Raw genomic sequence first — 20,205 nt, 5'->3', positions numbered from 1 at the left:
CTAGGCTTTATTTATATTAACCAACTTAGCTTCCTGCAACACTTCCTCACAGGTTGCATTTCTCACCTTTGGACTATTCCTAATGGTCCAGATATTCAGCAATGTCCCAAATGGATATGCTCCTCCAGCAGAGGCTATATAAGCACTGAGCAGAACATAAGAATTTGCTTATGTCTTACAGACAGCACTTTTTAATTGGTGTGAGAGAGGTGTTTGCCTCTTCTGCAGCCATGTGACATGGCTGACTCATGATCAGCCTCCAATCAATTACAGACCTTTTTCTGCAGAACTGCTGTTCAAGCTGATAATCTACTCATGTTGGTACAATGGATCATTCCTAATTAAGTAAAGGTCTGGCATTTATCCTTACTGAATTGTATCCTTTTTCCTTCCAGACCATTTGTTCTATTTGTCAAGGTCACTTTGAGTTCTAATCCTGCCCTCCAGTGAGCTCGTGTCTTAGCTGAGAGCTGTCTGCAAATCTGAAAAGCACATTCATTGTTCTTTCATCCACATCACTCACCAACATATTGAGGATTCCTGACCTAGCACCAACCCCTCTGGAAATCCATTTGTCTAATTAGACAATGACATTTACTCTCCAAATAGTTTCCCAACAAGTTACATTATATACTTTAACAGTGGCTTCCTCTGATCCATTTTTGCGTTACTGTTAGTTTATATGGAGCCCAGATGTTCAAAAGAAAACAAAAACTTTAATAATATTGTTTCACTAAAACTATGTCAAATGATGACCATCAACTCTCCACTCTCAGTGGGTAGTTAAGCACAATAGTGACTACTCCACTAATACTAGAAATTAATAAAACACAATTTAGGTACCTTTGTGATATTTGTTGTCTTCGGTGTCACTTTTATAGCAGTATCCCAAAACCAGGATTGCATTCTTGAGACTCCCTTTTTCAAAGAAATAAAATGTCAAATCTTAATTTTAATGGGAATTTTGTAATGTAAGGACAGAAAGAAAAGATGACATCCTGGCACTGAGGACAGAAAGGAGAGTTCAGTCAACTGAGCCCTTTATTCAAAATCATTAACCATGAAAACCCCAGACATGAGGACAGTATAGTTCATGTCTCCATTTAATGTCAGTGTTTATCAGGGTTCCAAGGCACAAGCACGGGATCAGCTGCCCAGCCTGTTGAACAAGCCCAAGAACAAAGCACCCTATTACACAGCACAGGCAGAGGTAGCAGATCCCAGGAAACAGCAGAGAGACAGGCTGGGAATGAAGCCCCAGTGCACAGCAGAAAGTACCAGTCATCAGAGCGGCTATGAAAAAAACACACCAATGAAATATGACACAAACTGAGTAAAAATAATCTGATCTAATGATGGCACATAGGTGGGAGTTAGCAGGGAAGTGGAAACAGGGGATGGAGCATAAGAGGGTCCCTACTGAATAATGCAAAAAAAGATCAGGAGGACTGCAGTGGTTGGATCACAAAGGGATAAACAGAATGTGCCAGTGTTTCAGTATCAACTTCCTGCTTATTTCCAACAAGGCGTGTTTATAAATGTCTTGCAAAGATAGACAGAAGCTGTTCCATGTTCTCCTGCCACAGCAGCTCCCTGTTCCTACTGGCAGCAAAACAAGGGCAGAGAGCCCTCGGCTTTAAGCCAGCAGAGGAATATAGGACACAGCCTCTCTACTGGGTCATGGATCAGGCCAGGGAGGAACAGTATCCACTCTGAGGCACCCCAGCTGCAGCACTGCACCCCACACCTCCTCATCTGGGAACTCTCAACCACTCCACCAGGGAAAAGAGGAGGAGGGGATCAGTTTCTGGGGTATAAGTCAACTCGAGTATGGCTGAACTGCAAAGGCCAGTCTTAGAAGTTTTCTAGTGGGTCCCCAAGACCTCTGCAAGGTAGAGAGATTTTTCCTACCCTGTGGAGATTGACAGTATATGCTCCTGTAAGACTGATGTAAATCCCATTATAGTAGATAAGGGATGGTGGGAACCATACACATCCTCCATGCTCAGATTTTTCATTACGTTTATTTCTTCTGCAACCAGTCCTATCCATATTCCTTACAAAAGTGATTGGAACTTCAGTATAATGTGTCTTATTTAGACTTGGGTCCTGTCTTGCTATGTAGAAGTCTAAATTTGCACTTGCACAATGAACTATAGATTTACGTATATAATATTCTCTGTGGGAAGTCTCATGTCTACTGAACATCAATGTTAGGTGACAGAATTAGAAAATGGCTTTATATTTCATATTCATGTATGAACCACAGATAAAATTAATGTCTCAAAGTCTGGCAATCCTTTTTTCCTGAAATAGTTATATCTAATTGACATTATATATTTTAACCTTAAATGAAACTATTTCATACAAAAATATTTCCCTTTATCTTCTCTTATTTCACTGAAGCAATGTGGTTCTGTTGAAGAACTGCTCAGCAATCTCTGTGTCACTTTCACAGATTCTGTGAAAATTCCAGTCGAAACCAAGACCTTGAATTTAGGAAAAAACCCCAGCCCTTATAAATAATTGCTGTGAAAAGATGATCAAAGGAAAAAACTACACATCAAACTGCATATATCAATCTTATTTGCCATTCTTGAGATTTGTGCAAATGCAGCTGAACTTCTCCTGAGTATTATTTTTTCTCTATATAAAATTTTGATTAAAAATGTTGAGGCGACAGATTCAAGGCTTTTTAAATCACACTGTACTATTCTATACAATTTACTTTCCCTATCAATGACAGCAGTAAGTGAGGCAGAAATTATGTTTTCATAGTAACTATTATTTAAAAGATGCTAAAAATAAGATGTCCCTTTATAGTACCAACACTGTAGCTATCAGGACCAGATGGACTGATAATGCTGTGCCATAGCAGGCACCATTAACAGCTGAGGACTGAACAGACTGCACAAACTTGCAAAGACAAGTCAGAAGGAGATGGGTTTTTTGACTCATACAACACTGCCAGCACTATGAGCTAACCATAGTCTATGGATTCTTCTGCTGCCAGAAAGGGAAAAACAGCTCCAGAATAAGTTCATGATGGTAATGAGGAAACATGCACAGCCTGCACCTAAGAAATTTCCTAGCTGGATTACAGTGTGCTTCTGAAACCACAGCAATTCAGTGTTTTGGTTTTTATGGCAAACACACTTTAAATCACACTGACAAGGAAACTCTGGAGTTGTTTACAAAACTTAGTGTAAAGTGATGGGAATCTACAAAGTACTTTATGAAATAATGTGTATTTTGAGTGTATTCACCACTGCAGTACTATGAACTTGAGTTGATATGGCCTTTACTGCTTTTGGGAGAGATGCAGAAAGTGTACAGGTGAAGGAAATTAGAAGAGCCAAGGAGTGCCCCATACTCATCTACACTCTGGCTCTTTGCGGTTACCACTGAAACCCCACAACTCTTGTTGCCTACAGCAGCTCAAAACAACTGTCCCTGACAGGAACAGCACAGCTGAGTCCAGGTGTGTAGCACCTTCCCAGTGCTGCTGTGATCTGTCTGTGATACAAATATAAAAGAACTATTCCTGAATAAGGATGGGAGAAGACAATGAAGTGATAAGCAACAAAGGAAAAATTATTGAAATCTAAAATGGTCCACAGAGAGAGAAGCCAGAAATGTAGCACTTAAGATGGAGAAAATACAGGCAGACACATGTAAGGGAAGACTGTGGAACAGAAGATGGTGAGAGCTGGGCTGAAGGATGGCACAAGGAATGCAGGGAAGGTGGGGTGTGCTGAGCAGTGACAAGCCACAGAACAGCTGTTGCTTTATGGGGGCCCAGGTGTTCAGCCTGCTGGTATCTGGCTAACACCTGAGTGTGACACTGACTGAAACAACAGCAGTGGAATAGAATGAGTGAACAAATCAGACAGTGCTGATCTGTCACTGGAGCACCACAACTAACAGGACACAGCACACCTAAACTTGGCACTGATTTCAAAGGACTCATCATTGGGTGGTTTACTTACCTAGCTGAGCTGTTACCATGACTCTCACAGAATCACAGAAGTTGTCTATAACTCGTACAGGACGACGCGTTGACAAATCAAGCAGCAAGATATGTCCTCCTCCCGTCCCTATCCACAGTGCAGTATTTTTTTGCAGGCAAATTGTCTTCACTCTTCCAGAATAAGCCAATTTATGTTTTGATTCCTTATTTAGTTTTTCCACTTTGTTCCTACAAGTATGGAGAGAATTTGCATTGAAATCTGGTGGCACACTATTCCACAACTAATAAAACGACTCTCTCAATGCCAGACTTTTAAACAATCATTCATCAAGATAAGCCACAAAAATCTCATGCTAAAAAACTGCAATGAAAACTAGTGGGTGTCTAAGAGCCACCTGGTCTCCTTCAGAAGGTCTTTAAATAGGAGGCCTTCTCTCCCAGTCTGCAGGAGGTTAATGTCACTGCAGAGTGGAAGAGCACACCTACACCTGCTCCTAACCTCACCATAAACAGAAATGGATGTGGCACGTTAAGGGAGAGAAACAATTTAAATGCAAATGAAAATCACTGTCACTGTTAATAAAACTCTGAACCCCTACTGAATCTGTGCTCTGGAGAGAGAAGACATTCTTAATCAGGGGATGCAGGAAGTAACTGGATACAAAAGTATTAGCACCTTATAGACAGCAAAAGACTTTCTTATATCTTGTGCTAAACAAGTCTTCCTGACATCAGTGAAATTGTCAAACAAGGGTTTTAAAAAAATGGAATGCTGTGCGGAATAGTCTCAAGTTCTGGGCCAAAAGAGAGGAAAGGAAATCCACATTTTCCCAAAATGCTGGGCAAATCCCTTACCTCTGGCAGGTTAAGGTACTATGCTACAGAAGGCAACCTGATATTCAGCTTTCTATCCATCAGGCCAACTATCTGCAAAAAACACTTACTTAAGAAAATGTGCACAGTCAATTAGTTCAGAAAGTTTTTCTGTCTTCTTGTCCCAGACTTCCACAAAATGGCTGTTTTTCTTTGCCAAGTAGATAGATTTGTCTATTGCTATTGAAATAATGTTTGCATCACTGTAAGCATTATGACAGAACCTAGGAGAGAGAACTCCAGTTAGATACACAGAAAATACCTAGTACAAAACCTGACTATTTTGTGTGGGGCTAATTTCCCTCTGGCTCTTGCAGAACCATTCAGCCTTAAAACCAAACTGGGCTAAGATACAACTGAAAGGCTTTGCTATAATACCCTACAGTTTGACATCAACTCTCACAGTAACAGAGTTGGGCTGATGATACCCTTGGAGGTGCATTAATGCTCAAAGGCTATTAATAAATCTTTCTCATCAAACACTGCTTTCCCTGCTCAGAAAAAAACTCCCCTTAACTTCAAAGCAGGATTTGTCCATGTGAGAATTATATCAAACAGTCCAAAAATATCAGTTAATAATTTCTAAATAGTGAGAAGTCAGCCATCATACATGATTAAATATATATAGGACAAAGATATGCACACATATCATACTGACAGACAGGGAAGGACAAATACTATGCTAAGTATGAATACATAATTCTAAATAAAGAAAACGAGGCCTGGACTAATACAGTTGGAGGAGAAAAACTGGCCACTTTCTTTAAGACATTTTCTGAATAGATATTGACTTCATAAATCCTTTATAGAGTAAAAATAGATAACCCTTGTTTAAAAGCAGCAACAAATACTTTCAACACTACTCACTGATATTCCATCAGCACTATGGAAGGAAAAGAAACTCAAAGAATGAGCTCTAGAACAACACATTACATTAGAGTTCTGTCAGAAACCTTTAATGGAAACAACAAAATGCCAAGTAACATCACTTGTAAGAAAAAACTTACAGTTGACTTGTCCTTGTTTCAATGAGCTTTTGGACAGAGAAGTCACTAGTTAAGGCAATGATTTTTGTTCCACAGCCTCCCCAGATAACATTTTTTTCAGATAAGCATGAGGACTCGTTTAAGCACATCAGTGGCGTACTAACATTTCCTATAGTTAGTATCTTCAAAGGTGTAGCACCCTTACACTGCAAGAAAAAATATACTCTGCATTAGAAACAAGGAGGATGCAGACACTCAGAAACTGTTACAAGAGCACACAGCCTCCTGAATTAAATATACACATTCAGATTTTCTGACCCATTATGGTTCAGCACATTTGCAGAATGCTATGGACTGAGAAGCACCATATCCCATTATAGATGTCCCATAGGACACGGCCTGTGTGAGTGGAAACAGCACAGAGCAGGTACTGACACATCCTGCAAGCCCTGGAGCAGTTAAAAGGACTGGATGGAAAGTCACATCTGTATCTTTGGAGACATCCCACACTGGGCCATTTTCTAGTTCTACAAAGCACTGCAACTCCATAACTGCTCTGTACTGCACAGGCTCAGGAGCTCACCCTCAGGAACCAGCTGATATAAACAGCTCACAGTATTTCTTCATCAGTCCTGTGAGAAGAACTCTGACCCACAGAAAACCTAAACAGTATTTTCTTTTTGAACAAAACTGTCCTACAAAAATTTACCAAATAAGAAGAAAAAGGAGCCATAACAGCAATAAATATGGGAGATAAAAACTGTTAGAATATTCTTAGTAATGACCATTCATGGTGGTCTCTACCCAGTTTGCAAGGCCTTTCAAAGAAATTTTTCACCTCTTAACTAGACTGTTGAATTATTTTCAAACATGTGCAGTTCCTCTAACACTGCAGTAGAAAATTATTTTTAGCTTTAGAGAAGCAATTAAAAAGTAAGTAGCATAAAATAAAGTTCCTCTTGGTAGCTGCTTTAGATATTACTGATAGCACTTTGTAGAACAGACAGCAAAGAACAAATCTACCTTTACTGCTCTGTCTTCAAAAACTGCCAGTCTGCCATCAGCTGTGCCTACCAAGAAGAAATTCTTCTGTTTGCTGAAATAAAATAAAACAATGAATTCTAGAAATGTCTTAATCAGATAAGAAGTCTCTACTGTTTCAAGTATTCAATTAAACACTAAAAGCAAACACAAACCCTGTGATCAGGAATGTAGTCCCCAGTGTAACTGGGTGCAAAATTAAGTGGAAACACAGTCAAAATAAGCAGCAGTGGTCTGAACAAAGAGCACAGTTTAGAGATGCCATTTTCTAAACATCTCTGTTTAGTAGCATTTCCAAAATGTAATTCAAAATACTAAAAATTCATTTATACCTTTGCTTTGAAAGAGTATTGCAGTATAAACAGGTGATGGAATCTGACATTTTCTGCAGACGATGCCTTCTTGTCTCATCTTCGGTGTTAACGGCCCAGAGAGAACCAGACTGAGTTCCTGCTACAATCCAGTTTTCTTTCTCTGTAGGAAGAGTCACTAAGGCCAAACTTATAATTTTACTATCTGCAATATCCTGAATCAGAAAAAAAGAAGAAAAACAACATAGTCCTGATTCCAGTAAGTGTAAATGCTAGTTAATTAACTGGTGATAGAAATGAAGTACAATCTTCTAGGACCCTGGACAGACCTAAGGCCTAACCTCCCCTGTAAGAAATTTAATTTCCTACTAGCAGAATACGTTTTCAATTGTGCCATTTATCTTCAAAGTACTGGTGGGAAGGACCCCTCAAACAGTACACAGGAAAACCTCTCAGCTGAATTCTGAAAAAAAATATTCTCTCTATTCTAATGAAGGTCTAAAAGCTATCAGAGAATTAAACAAACAGAACTACACTGCAATATACATTCAGTTTAACTGCTAACAGTAAAAGTACTGGCTGAATATTTCTTTTTCTCATTTTAGTTTTAAAAAAATAACCCATGTAAATTTATAGCAAAGCTACCAATTCAGATGTATCATGGTCAACAGATGGCAGATGGAAATAGAACTTAAACAACTTTGCTGATGAGTCACACTCAGTTCTGGCACACATGTTCATCACAGCACAGCAAGCCTGGGTAAAACCTTTCCCCTTTTCTGATGGGACTGAGATGTACAAAAATCAAATTAAAAGAACTGGAGAGCAACTGCCAAAGTGGCACAAGGAGATGGCATTCATGGGAAGTAAGGAATCATTAAGAGACTGCCTGGATTGTTGTGGGAGGTATGAAGGGTTGCCTAACTACTACTCCTTTTTGCAGCCTCATGCAAAAATAGCTTCCATATGAGTGGAAGAAAGTCACCCAGTAGTGCAGACAGTATTATGAGAAAGTTCAGGCTGGATGGCAGGAAAAGAGGAAAAAGCAACTGCTTTTCTACTTTGTTTCATGTCTACAGTGATGACTCACTTATGAGCTTTGTTCTCTCAAGCTTTCCAGAAGTAATATCCTGCTTCAGAAATACAACTGGGTGCCAGAAAAAAACAGAATAAATGGTAGCTTTCCCACACACCTCACAAGTATGTCCATCTGTATTCAGGTTAACAAATGAAAGTTGTGCTTTTTCTGTGTTGCCGTTGCCTATCCAGACTCCTGCCCTCTTGCAGCTTTGGTTGGCAGCTACCATGCACTCTGCTGTAGATGTGCTGGGCATTGAGACATACCTCATCAAACAGATGAGCTCTGCAGAATTCAGGATCTCATAAACCTACAAAGAAAGCCACAGCACACACAAGGTCACAGCAATGGCTTGTACAGTGATAAATAATAAGCAATGGATAACGATATTTTATGGAATATGGACATGGTATCTCAATAGGTCTGGCTAGAATAAGTGGTTGGTAGATTTGAATGGAACAGTTTATTCTGGATGGCAAGAGTAGCCAGTATTTCATGTCTGTTTCCACTCCAGCAAGGAAGAGCAGAAAAAATCCTGTGTCTCTTACTAACCTAATGTCCCATTCCTTTCCAGAAAGCACAACCACTTTTTAGTATCATCTGTCATAAAAATACAAATAAATACACTAAGTAATACCTGGGAAGATGTTGGTCGCTCCTGAGGGTTTTCCTTCAAACAACTTTTAATTAAATTTTCAACTTTAGGCCAGGGGGCACACCCATATTCTTTGACAGGATCTAAAATGTAAAATTAAATAACTTCTTAAGCAGCATTTAGCATACTTCTGAGTAATTTCTTATTTTAAGAATTCATCAACTTCTTCCTGAGCTGCTCTAAGAAATATCACATTGTTAGGTGAAATGTCAGCATGAACAGCTTGGAGTTGTTCATCTACCATTAAATGCTAGAGCATGAAGTGCTAGAACTAGAGCCCTTTTCATTAATAGCAGTCACAGCAAATGGATTTTGCTTCATCTTTTTCTTTCCTTCCTGTACCTGGGACTGAATCACAGATATATGTGGGTTGTATTTTAATTAATCCTGTAATTTCAATCTGTAGTCTTTCAAATTCCTGTGAACACGTTTTTCCACATTTATTCTTCTGTGTTTGGGCAGAATACATGGGATACAGATGAACTTCCAATAAAACATATAGCAACTAGATAAACAACTCCATGTAGTATTTATGAGATATGGAAGTTCAAAATCCCACTCAATGCTGTGATTATGTATCTTATGACTACAGCTGCTGAGCTAAGAACAAATTAGTCATGAATAATGATGCATTTATTGCTTTTCCTTTTAGTTCATCATAATCCAGAGCAGATACTCCAGATCTACATTAGACAGAGGTAACATTAATGATAAATACCTGCAAACGAACATATTCAGTTCAACAAATGATAGGCACTGTTTACTTGTGAGATCAGCCAGCCTTTCTTTTGGTGGAAATAGATAAATGATGAGCATGTGGACAGATGGGACTGTACCATCTCCAGAAACTAATACTTCTGATTATTTCATAGGGCTCATAATATAGTCAAATGGACAGCTGTGCTCAAGAGACAGTCATTAGTTCTTGGGATATTCCCTTCAGGAAGGAGGTTGAAATTGCCTGAGCTTAGAACTGGACAATTTCTCTTAAGGAGCTGAAAATGTATCAACCCTTTGTCTCTCATAATGGAGAAGCCATGCCAGATTAAGTGCTGCTGCTCTCTCTAGATGGAGTGCAATACTTCTAAAGAATGTTTCATGAGTAAACTGACTGCTGTAGGCAATAAATAAGAACACCAGACACTAAGCTTGTTGTTTTATAAAAATTCAGCAGCTCTTGACACCCTGGTAGAAATTGCCAAAGATGGCATCACATTGTCCAGCTGACTACACTATGTCTGGCCTGACAGCCCCTTTACTCCCCGATCCAGCAGTCAAAAACTACATATTGTAACACAGATGGAATATGAAGAATGTTACATAGCTGCACAGGGACTTCACAGTCTTGACAAGTTAAAAGGAAATTCCTAATTGAAATCTTTAGGGGTGGCTGCTCTTCTAAGGTAGTGGAGCTTTTTTTTTTTTGCTTTGTTTTGTTTTTTAAGTTTTTTAAAAGATTTTAAGATATTCAGCTTTTCAATAATGGATATCTTAATGTAATGTATCTCAGTCAAAGAACAAAGGTGGAATTGTGTTTATCTTCACGCGTGATATGCATTATGGATGGTACCTTCAGCAACACCCAGTTTAGCTGGCTCTGGAGGAAGTCCCAAGGATACATAAAACCTTTATTTCTTTACAAAGTGAACCAGCTAGATTCTGTGAAATTGCAATGGAATTATTCTCATTGTGATGCTAAATATATGTCTATTTCTCACAATTTATAGACCATATAAAATTAGGGGAAGATTCTAAAAATTGCTTTTATTTAGTCTTCTCCTCTGATCACTGTTAGAGATAACATAATTCATATGAGATGCGAGGACAAATGTTAAAACTTTAAGAAATAAGGCATACCTGGTAGTTTTCCTTGTATTGCCAATTCATCAAATTCATTTGGAAACTTCAAGCCTTCCATTATTCTACCTCCTCCTGTTAAAATGTCATAAAGCAGCAGGCCAAATGAATAAATATCAGCTTGCTGATTGTAAATAACATTTCCTCTGGCAACCTCTGGTGCTCGAAATCCTACAGATAAATCATTCATTAATAGTTATGTTCATGTCAAGATGAAGCTGTCTTTATCCTTTTAAAAGGAAACAGTTATGAATGAAAACACCACAGGAAGTAAACTAAAAACAGCACATTATTTCTGGGCTGGCAATAGTCTGCATTTGGCAGACCTCCAAAAACATCAGCAGTAAGTATAAAGGAAGGAGACAGTCCATCAGTTACAGAGCTCCTGCACCATTACACATAAAATAATTACTTCATCAATGAATGCTGAAAATGAAGCACAAGTCTGCAATCTTTCCTGAAGGACTAACATTTAACACTTGAGGTCACACCCTCATGCACAATTTAAAAGAGCTAAAGGCACTTCTCAGAGTGATTGAATTGGTCAGTGCTTTAGAATGGATGTTCACAAGTTCTCTCTAAAGTTGGGGAACAGTGCAGGTATTTACTGCCTTTAAAAAACATTAAGACCTCCATATGCACTACTGGAAATCAAACCAACAAATTTTAGCAGTGTAATTTCAATATCACAATAGCCACATTAAGAGAGCAAAAAATTAAGATGAATGCATGCAATTTCATTTGTTCTGTTTTTAAACCTTTAGTATACTTCTTGATTCTTCTATAAAGGGGTTAGTTAAGACATGAACAGGAAGAAAGGCCAAGAGATATAAATCTGGCAGCACAACTTGTAATATGATTAGGATTACTTTTTGTGATTTTGACTACAGTATAGACAGAGTTACTTCTTACAGACTACATAAAAACATATTAGCTGTTTTTGGACATAATGGACTGTAAACCAAAGAATATTTCCATACCTGGTGTGCCTTCAGAGGTTTTTATTCCCATTCGGCAACAATACTGGGCAATGCCATAGTCAGCTATTTTTGCAATAACAGCTGAATTGGGATATAAGGTAAAAAGCAACACATTGTGAGGCTTTAAATCACGGTAGATGATCATTGCTGAATGCAGGTATCTATTAATAAAAAAAATATTTATTGAAAGCATCTATATATTTGGGATTTATCTGTACACACACACTGAGTACATTATTCCCACAAGGGTAAATCGTGCTTTCAAATGTGAGCTATTGTGTTAAAAATGTCAAACATTGCCAACATGACACTCCTTTACTGGACAATAACTTCAGAATTGTTCTGAAATACTATTTACTGGCACATACACATTGCAGTATTTTAGTACCAAGTCTTATCTGAAGAGTTGCTGGCAGTTTGCAAACTGAATCTTAGAAGTTTAAGTTTCACTGACCCCTCAGCCCCTTTGCAGGTTTTGTCATTTTAAAGTCACACTGCACTAGATCCCAAGGTCATTCAGGGACTTTCAGAACTTGAGAAATGCACTAAATTAAATTCTTTGACATTTCAATATGAAATCAACAGCCATGTAAGAAATTGAACCCAGAACTCTTGCAATTTTTCTGCTTATACAAATATCACAGAATCAGAATCCCTGAGTATTCTCACTTGGAAGGGGTCCACAAGGATCATCCAGTCCAACTCTCAAATGAATGGCCTGGAGAGGGATCAAACCCACAGCCTTGGTATTATTGGCACCATGTTTTAACCAACTGAGCTCATTTCAGGGTCACTTGTTATCAGAAAAAAACACAGGCAACAAAAGTCTGTGTTATATATCAGCTAATCAAACATAAAAATAAAAGCATTTGCCTGATCCAAAGGGATATGAGAAAATAGAGGCTTTTCATTTGCAGTATATCTTATTTGCACCCATATCCTGTTTTTACAGCAATGACGAAGTCACATTTACCTTAAGCCATCAGCTACATGTAGAGCTATCCTGTGCTGAAGTGTTCTAGTCAAACTTGCATTGTCTTGTTGAAGCAAACGATCGAGAGATCCTTTAAGAGCTAATTCCATCACCAGCATCCGGGGACGGATTGCAGCAGCCAGCAAAGACACTAAACTGGGGTGATGCAGGTGACAAAGCACTGCAAGCTCCTGTAAATTGTAAGATTAAATGAAATAATGCAAATAGCATGACCTTTGTAAATCTGAAGTAAACTCAGAATGTTTTGGAGTGAAGATTTGCAATTTACTTAAACTTTTAAAGCTCTTTGCTGGGGTTGGCATTCCAAGAGCAGCACTACAAAAATAAGCATTATTCCTTACTTGTCTTAGAAGCCTGAGGGAAGTGTGTTTATTGAAAATCTTCACAGCAACCTCTTCTCCACCATAGGATGCACGGTACACAGATCCAAACCCACCATCACCTTTTGAACAGGAACATTGAAAAGACTATTATAAACAAAGGGACAACAACCATTTCTCAAAATACATTTCTCAAAAAGGGTTCAGTTTAAAAATGTGGATCATCTACTGTGTTAAGCTTCATGATCAGTAATCTAAACACATAAAAACCAGCATACAAGTTAATGGAAAATTAAAAATTCAATAATCTTAAATTCAGAACAACCTAAAGTAATACATGTCTTCAGAAAAGAAATCTCTAAAATGTTGCAAAACCAACTTCAATAGATTTGCTTACATAAACTGTTAAAAACCCCCAAACCCTACAAAATAATGCTTACCCAAGAGAAATTCAGGAGCTTCATCAAATTCCAGGTCATCAATGTTCAACATAATATTTCTAGGCAAATCAGCCAATATCAGATCAGGAGCAATCTGAGCAATTGGAATGGTCTGCCTTGGTTGATCTGGATTTACCAAAAGGTCACCTAAGAGAAACAAATAAAAAAAGAAAAAAAAAAAGAAAAAAAAGAAGAGTAGTCATAATTCAAAAGGCACTGAAAGGTACATGGATCTCTGAGTGTGTAAGACCAACATACGTAAAATTAGATTCATATGAGTGCATAGATATATATTTATTTTTTTATGTAGATGTGCACACACACACATACATACTAAGTTTGCCATTCAAATTCTTGGATCTTACATGTTTAAGCATTTTCAAGGTTCTGTACATGTACCAATCAAATGTAATTAAAACTGTTGCTATGTAACAACACCAAACTAACCAAGAGATTATCTTTCTGTCTGTAAAAAGAAAGAATGCTGTATGTAGAGTGTCATCCTGAATACTGCCTTTTAAATTACTGTTCTACATGATCCAGCTAGAAGATCAAGCATCAGTTTACTATATGCTGGATTCAGTCCCATGAATGAAGTTGCATTATCAATATGACAACAAAAGGATTCTTCTCATTATTGCAATTTTTACTTGGCTACACAGAGTAGCTGCAATCTGTCTCATATTCTATACTTACATATACTAGGCAGCTCTTACATTAAAAAACCCAACAACTTACACTGTAATTACTTCTTACAGAAATGAAACATTTTTAAACGTGAAGTATCCAAATCTTATGAAGGGGATGTCGTATATTATTTGTCTACATACAGGTGTACCTCCGTGTACCTCAAACAGCATAAATATATACCTTCTTCAGCTTTTCTAAGCAAGTCATCAAGGAGTATTTTTTGATGTTCTTCACCATCTTGAAAGCTGTACAGAGCCCATTTCTTTAACAGTGTTTCTCCTTCACCACATACATCTATATCCAACAAACCTGGAAACCATTCTTCCATAAGAGAATCTATGTGATCCACAACTTGCCCCAAAAGGATGCACCCTGTAAGAAACCAAAAGAGGGAAATTACAGACTCAATCTGCCATACTTCTAATTACAGAGAGAAACTCTACATTCTAAGGGTAAAAGCACAACAAACCAAAATGCCAAGCTGAAATCAAACTGCAGAAAAAATCAGGCCCAGGAATAACTAACCTTTTCTGCAAGAAGGTGCTGTAATTTTCAAAAAACTGTCTGGGTTGTTGTCAAATACTGCTGATTCCACGAGACAATAAGCCTCAGGAGACCAATTCAAGTAGATGCCTTGTCTCCAATACATTCTATTAGGACGAAGAGCTCGCTCTAGAAAATACAAAATGAGATTAAGAATCTGATCTCAAATATGAATGTCAAATTTAAAATTCAACGTACTTTGTTTAATTATCATTGTAGGATAACACATACCCAAATAACAAACAAAATAAAGGCTACAACTTTGCAGGCAGCATAGTATAGCCCCACAAAAGCTGAAGATATGTCAGTTGGTGTTCAGTTCTATAAGGTATATTCACAAACTATAAATATTGAACAAGATGGTAAGTCATGTAGCAGGTAGGCATTACAGAAATGCTCAGGTACATTCAGATTCAAGCATAGAATATCTTGGGCAATGTATGAAAAAACACAGTTATCTGAATTTTTCCCCTGCCACACACTCATGAAAATAGCTGGATGCAACTGGAATTTAATGCTCAGAAGAAATCTGAATTCCAGGATAGCAGGCATTTGTAGAGCATTAGCAATGCATGTTTTTTGTACTTGACTTGTCACCAGTATACATAAATCACATATTAAGGAAACAAAGCTGAATGAATTTGGCAAGTTCAGCAGATAAGTCTACACAAAGCACAGAATTATTGAAAAAAAAAATTGAAGACACACCCACTCCTTCTGATGAAAATGAAGAATTTAGGCTTTCATAAAAGGAGAATCAATGAACCTGAAGACAAGCTGTTTTTCTGTGTGGAAGACATACTCCTTCCTGTATTCTTTGTGGAAGCAAATAGCAATATTGCATATATACATGGATTACCTCTATCTCTGGCACGTGAAGGAGAGAAATAGGCTGCTTACAACCTTCACTTTCTTCTGCACACCACTGTGAAGATCAGGTGCTATCTTGTTCCTGCATATTTCTAAGTTAACAAAAATGACCACTGTCTTTTTCTTACATTTGTGAAGTGTCTGGAAATGAGCTAAAACATAACAATATTGGGGACTAGGGTTTCAATATGCAGGTGTTGGCATTCAAAGGAAACTTGGTCACTATTGTTTTTGAAGATAAAGATTTGTACCTCTTCCTGACAGCATATAAGGTGATATTTCAAGCAATCTGTTGATCAGCCTGGACCAAAATCCCATAGGAAAGTATGGCATCTCATAAAGCCTGATGATAATTTCTGAATTTTCACAGTGGGGAAGCTCTATAACCGGCCTGTGATCAGACAAACTGAAAGAATAAAGTATAAAGACAGAATCTGATTAAGCACTTTATGCAAAACAACTGATGACATATATAATTTATTATGTAAAATAAATTATTTATTAATGAATGTGTCATTCAGATGATCAGGGAGCTGACAGATAGTGTATCTGCCTATTCTGCTTGCTTGTGCTAAAGTGAAGTTCTGCTGTAATTTAAACTAACCTCACTAACAATCATTAGATAGCGAATGTAAACGTGAGAAGAATCTGAAACATATATAAGGCAGGGAAGACATTCAGATAAAATCTTCCTATCCCAGGGCTTTGAAGTACATAGAAAGTCTAATTAGCAACATAAGCATTATTAAACACATTAGGGAAGTCTGTAACTGAGGCAGAAAAACTGTCTTATGTGCTTCAGATGTAACAAAAATACCACACTGAAAGTCGTAACTTTTTGGTTTTGTCACCACATTTAGTATCTACACTGTTTGGAAGAGATACTGCCTATGAGTAACTTGTCTGTGGTTCTCACTTCAAGCAATTAAGTTATAGAATTTTATGGTTGTCTTTTATATTGCAATAAATACCTGCAATGCTGGCTCACTGCTATGTAAAGCTAAATTATAATCTCCCTGGTGTAGTCTTGAAGCATGGTAACCGTAAAAGAAATACTATCCTCAGAAAGCATTTTATCATTTATAGATTCCATTTACCCACCATTCTGACACAGTGTAAGCTTTATCTGCTACAAGTTCAGCTTAATGTGTCTCTTCCAAAAGCATTTACTAAAATGTAGTATACAAGGTATGTATCACACTTTCACGTACCTGTTGATCAGTTGAACTAGTTAGCCTGATGGGAGGATTTTATTTTCATCTATCTCTATGGCTGACCTTTGTGGGTTTAGCTTTGTTTACCTGCTTGGGATGAGTAGTTGATCCTCTCCTAATGGCAAAGCAATCTGAAACTTTTCCAGAAGCTTGAAGTATTGTGACATATAGATCTTAGGAAACTTGCTCTTCTTCAAAAGGAATTTTTCCACATCTGAACGCTTTACAATGCCCTTTGGATATTTAGAACAGCCTTCCACTTTCACCATTAGAATCTTTCAAAAAAAGTAAAACAATTTCAGATGTACATTCACCATTAGATTGCATTTTCCTGACAAACTTTGTTCCCTGAAATATTTGGTATAGCCTAGTATTCAGGGAGAGGGGAAAGAAGTTTGGAAATGGACTGCCTTTCATAGTGAAACCAAATATTTCCATGATGTTAGACAGCATGACAAGAGCAGTGACAAAATGTAACCTGTCCAAGTCACTTGTGTGGATTCCACTGCAAGTTGTCATCTTCCAGGTCTTTTCTCACTCTTTATCCTATCAGCTTTAAAGACTCAAATTTACATTTTTCCATCCCATTTCTGGCACTGAATGAAGGGTGAAGTTTCAGAGGTCAGGAAATCTGAATATATATAATAAATTTCAAGAGTGATTCTAGATCAACACTTCAATGATGGTCTCACTTCAGCAGTCAGTCTGCTACTCCCCCATTCCAACATGTGAATCCATGGCACCCACTTTCCTCTGTCATCCATATCAAGCATACAATGACAGTTCTTCCCCACTTCTTAGAGTTTTAACCCAAAGTTTCACCTTCCATCTCAACTTGTTGCAACATATTGCAGGATTACTTTGCATCCAGGGTGTTTTTCTATTCTACATGTATTGCTGTGTCCATGGCAATTTAAATTATACTGGACATTACATTGTAAGAACAGAAGCAATGAGACAGTTACTTGTCCAAAAAGCAACAGGAACAGAAAGAGATGGATAAAACCATGTGCGTCCTGAGAAAACCCAAGATCACGAAAGGATAATGAAATGGTGAAGAAGAATCACTGATAAGTGACAGGGGCTTCAGACAGGGCAAAACATACCATGAATCCATAGACAGAAAGTAATCATAGTCTAACCTGTGCCATGATTTTACACAGCCACTTAGGATCTACAAAATACAGATCTCTCAGCTGTAGTGCTGGGTCTTGAAAATGAAGGAGAACACCTGCATAAAGAAAACTGTAATTAGATTGCACTGCTCAAGCTCCATATTAAGCAAAGTAAACACCCCACTCTGGGCTGTTTTCCTTATGTGACTTGACATAAGCAATTTGAATAACACAAGTGTTGAATTTATGTCAATCTCAGAACAGTAGAATGGAATCATGGTTTGTTCAGCTTTACATTTATTTTCAGACTTTCTGTTAGATTTGTAATCTGACTTGCTTTTTTGCCAAGGTCTGTGTGGTTTAGGGTTTAATCTTAGGGAATGCACTGAGATAAGCTGTTACATGTGTTCCTCTGACCACTGCTCTAATCTGAGCTATTGGAGCAAGTGCATCTTTCTTCAGCAACTGTTCTGTCTACCCAGCAGATATGATGTTTTCAAGGAGGGGCAAGAGATATAAATGGTTACAGTAGTGATCCTTCATATCATGGAATTCCCTTCCTAACAACCTGGTTTAACAAACTCATGTTACCCAAGCTGAGGCACTTCAGCTCACCACTTAGTGGCAACATCATGCAGGATTTAAAAATGTGTACAAGACGGTCTGCTGCAGATTTGCAACAAAGTGCTAATAAACATACACTGAAGATGGTGTTTTACCTGATTCATTCAGAAAGTGAATTGCGTGAGGGAGTTCATTTTCATCCAATTGTAACTGGTTTTCTTGCACCATTTCCAATAAGCGTTTCTGGTCAATCACAGGAAATTCCACTGGGACATTTTTCCTTTCCAGCAAAATTCTCTTTTCCAGCTCCAGGTAGCTGTCAGGAATTAGCTGACCAACCACTGGTTGATCTCTGATCTGTAAAAATTAGGAAGAATAATCTTAAACATAATAATTTATTCATTTGAATTGCAGACAATATAACTAAGATGTAAGGTGGGTACATCCACTCAACAGTAGTAGCAAGAAGGAACAAGAACAATCATTTATTGACTAACATGGCTTAGTGGGTAGGATGACATTGGAGACAACAGAATTAAAGTGCAAATTCTCCAATTTAGGAGCATCACTCAGACCACAAGATCTTCTTTTACTGCTTTAATTCACTCTCCTCTTTCTAGGAAAAGTTTCATGTTACGTGAAATGAAATCAGTAAATGGAAAATGAGTTGATTTTCAAAAATCACAAAATCCTGTTTCCTGGTCCCCTGAAATCTTGCAATACTTGCTATAATTACATGATACAAACATGTAATTTTACATGTTTAACACATACAACAAAACCAGTTTTTAATAAATTTTTTGTAAGAAAAAGATGGCCCTACTGCTAGAAAAGAGAACTTACCTGGGAATTTTACTTAGTTGATTTTTTATGGTAGAAAATTAAATTAAAACAAAGCTCGTGATTTTCTTTCATTATTTTGCTGTGTATAACATTGATAAAGGCAAGATGAGTTTGCTATCACACTAAAATGTCTTTAATTATGTGCTAATGATTAAAAATGTATTCACTTAACTAAAACTAGGAAGTTTTCAACATTGCCAACAGTATAAAGCTTACCTTGAAGTGAAGACTCTCCTTTATTATGATTTTCCGAAGTCTGATAATGGAATCAGATTCTTCTGTAGCATTGACAAAGTGATAATCTTGGATTGCTGGGAAGCCTCGTTTATTCAACAGCTCTCTAGTGATTTTACTCATGCAGGCCTTACGCTGCATTTCATCAGAAACATCTAAGTGAGTGCCAACAAGAATGACGGGGGATGTTGAAGCTCGTGCCTGTCAGTAAGATCCATATTCTTGATTAACTCAATAGTGAATGTTGATTTCAGTGTTCTACATCCACATAAAATGTGAACAATTTAGTCAAAACAATCAATAAAATTAAAAAAGCAACTATTTCTCCCTCTTTGAATAAACTTTTCTTAACTTTTGAAATCTGAAATACTATTTCATGTCTTTATTTACAATAAGTTTAAACTGCAATCCCATCTAATAACCTTGACTGGATAAGACAGTGAAAATGCATTAGCCTATAAGTGCAAAACATATTTTTCAAGATGCAGAGAGCAGTCTATTTCAAAACAGAAATATTAAAAAATCAGCTATTCCTAAAAGAAAGCAGAGTAGATCTGGACTTCATTCTTTGCAGATTAACAGCATCGTCTGTAAAGTAGGAGTGACATTTTTCATTAAGAACATCCA

The 20,205-nt window shown here is 37.5% G+C and overlaps 1 protein-coding gene across 1 annotated transcript in view; it reads right to left on the bottom strand.

Annotated features, from left to right (window-relative positions):
* The window catches only part of LRRK2 (leucine rich repeat kinase 2), a 63,885-nt gene that overhangs the window by 2,877 nt on the left and 40,803 nt on the right, over nt 1-20,205 (bottom strand). The window contains exons 31-50 of the mRNA XM_071552608.1: nt 19,561-19,779; nt 18,657-18,858; nt 17,965-18,053; nt 16,910-17,097; nt 15,860-16,014; nt 14,721-14,867; nt 14,376-14,567; nt 13,506-13,652; nt 13,087-13,187; nt 12,725-12,915; nt 11,752-11,912; nt 10,772-10,942; nt 8,897-8,997; nt 8,375-8,569; nt 7,203-7,396; nt 6,853-6,925; nt 5,851-6,035; nt 4,915-5,067; nt 3,990-4,198; nt 844-918 (exon numbers count right to left, since the gene is read on the bottom strand). Of these exons, the coding sequence (XP_071408709.1) occupies nt 844-918; nt 3,990-4,198; nt 4,915-5,067; nt 5,851-6,035; nt 6,853-6,925; nt 7,203-7,396; nt 8,375-8,569; nt 8,897-8,997; nt 10,772-10,942; nt 11,752-11,912; nt 12,725-12,915; nt 13,087-13,187; nt 13,506-13,652; nt 14,376-14,567; nt 14,721-14,867; nt 15,860-16,014; nt 16,910-17,097; nt 17,965-18,053; nt 18,657-18,858; nt 19,561-19,779 (3,148 nt within the window). The remainder of the gene's footprint in view (nt 1-843; nt 919-3,989; nt 4,199-4,914; nt 5,068-5,850; nt 6,036-6,852; nt 6,926-7,202; nt 7,397-8,374; nt 8,570-8,896; nt 8,998-10,771; nt 10,943-11,751; nt 11,913-12,724; nt 12,916-13,086; nt 13,188-13,505; nt 13,653-14,375; nt 14,568-14,720; nt 14,868-15,859; nt 16,015-16,909; nt 17,098-17,964; nt 18,054-18,656; nt 18,859-19,560; nt 19,780-20,205) is intronic.

The sequence above is a fragment of the Pithys albifrons genome, chromosome 3, assembly GCF_047495875.1.
Source record: "Pithys albifrons albifrons isolate INPA30051 chromosome 3, PitAlb_v1, whole genome shotgun sequence".
In the NCBI taxonomy this organism is placed as follows: Eukaryota; Metazoa; Chordata; class Aves; order Passeriformes; family Thamnophilidae; genus Pithys; species Pithys albifrons.
The sequence above is the reverse complement of the archived record's forward strand: the minus strand, read 5'-3'. Positions and strand labels throughout refer to the sequence as shown.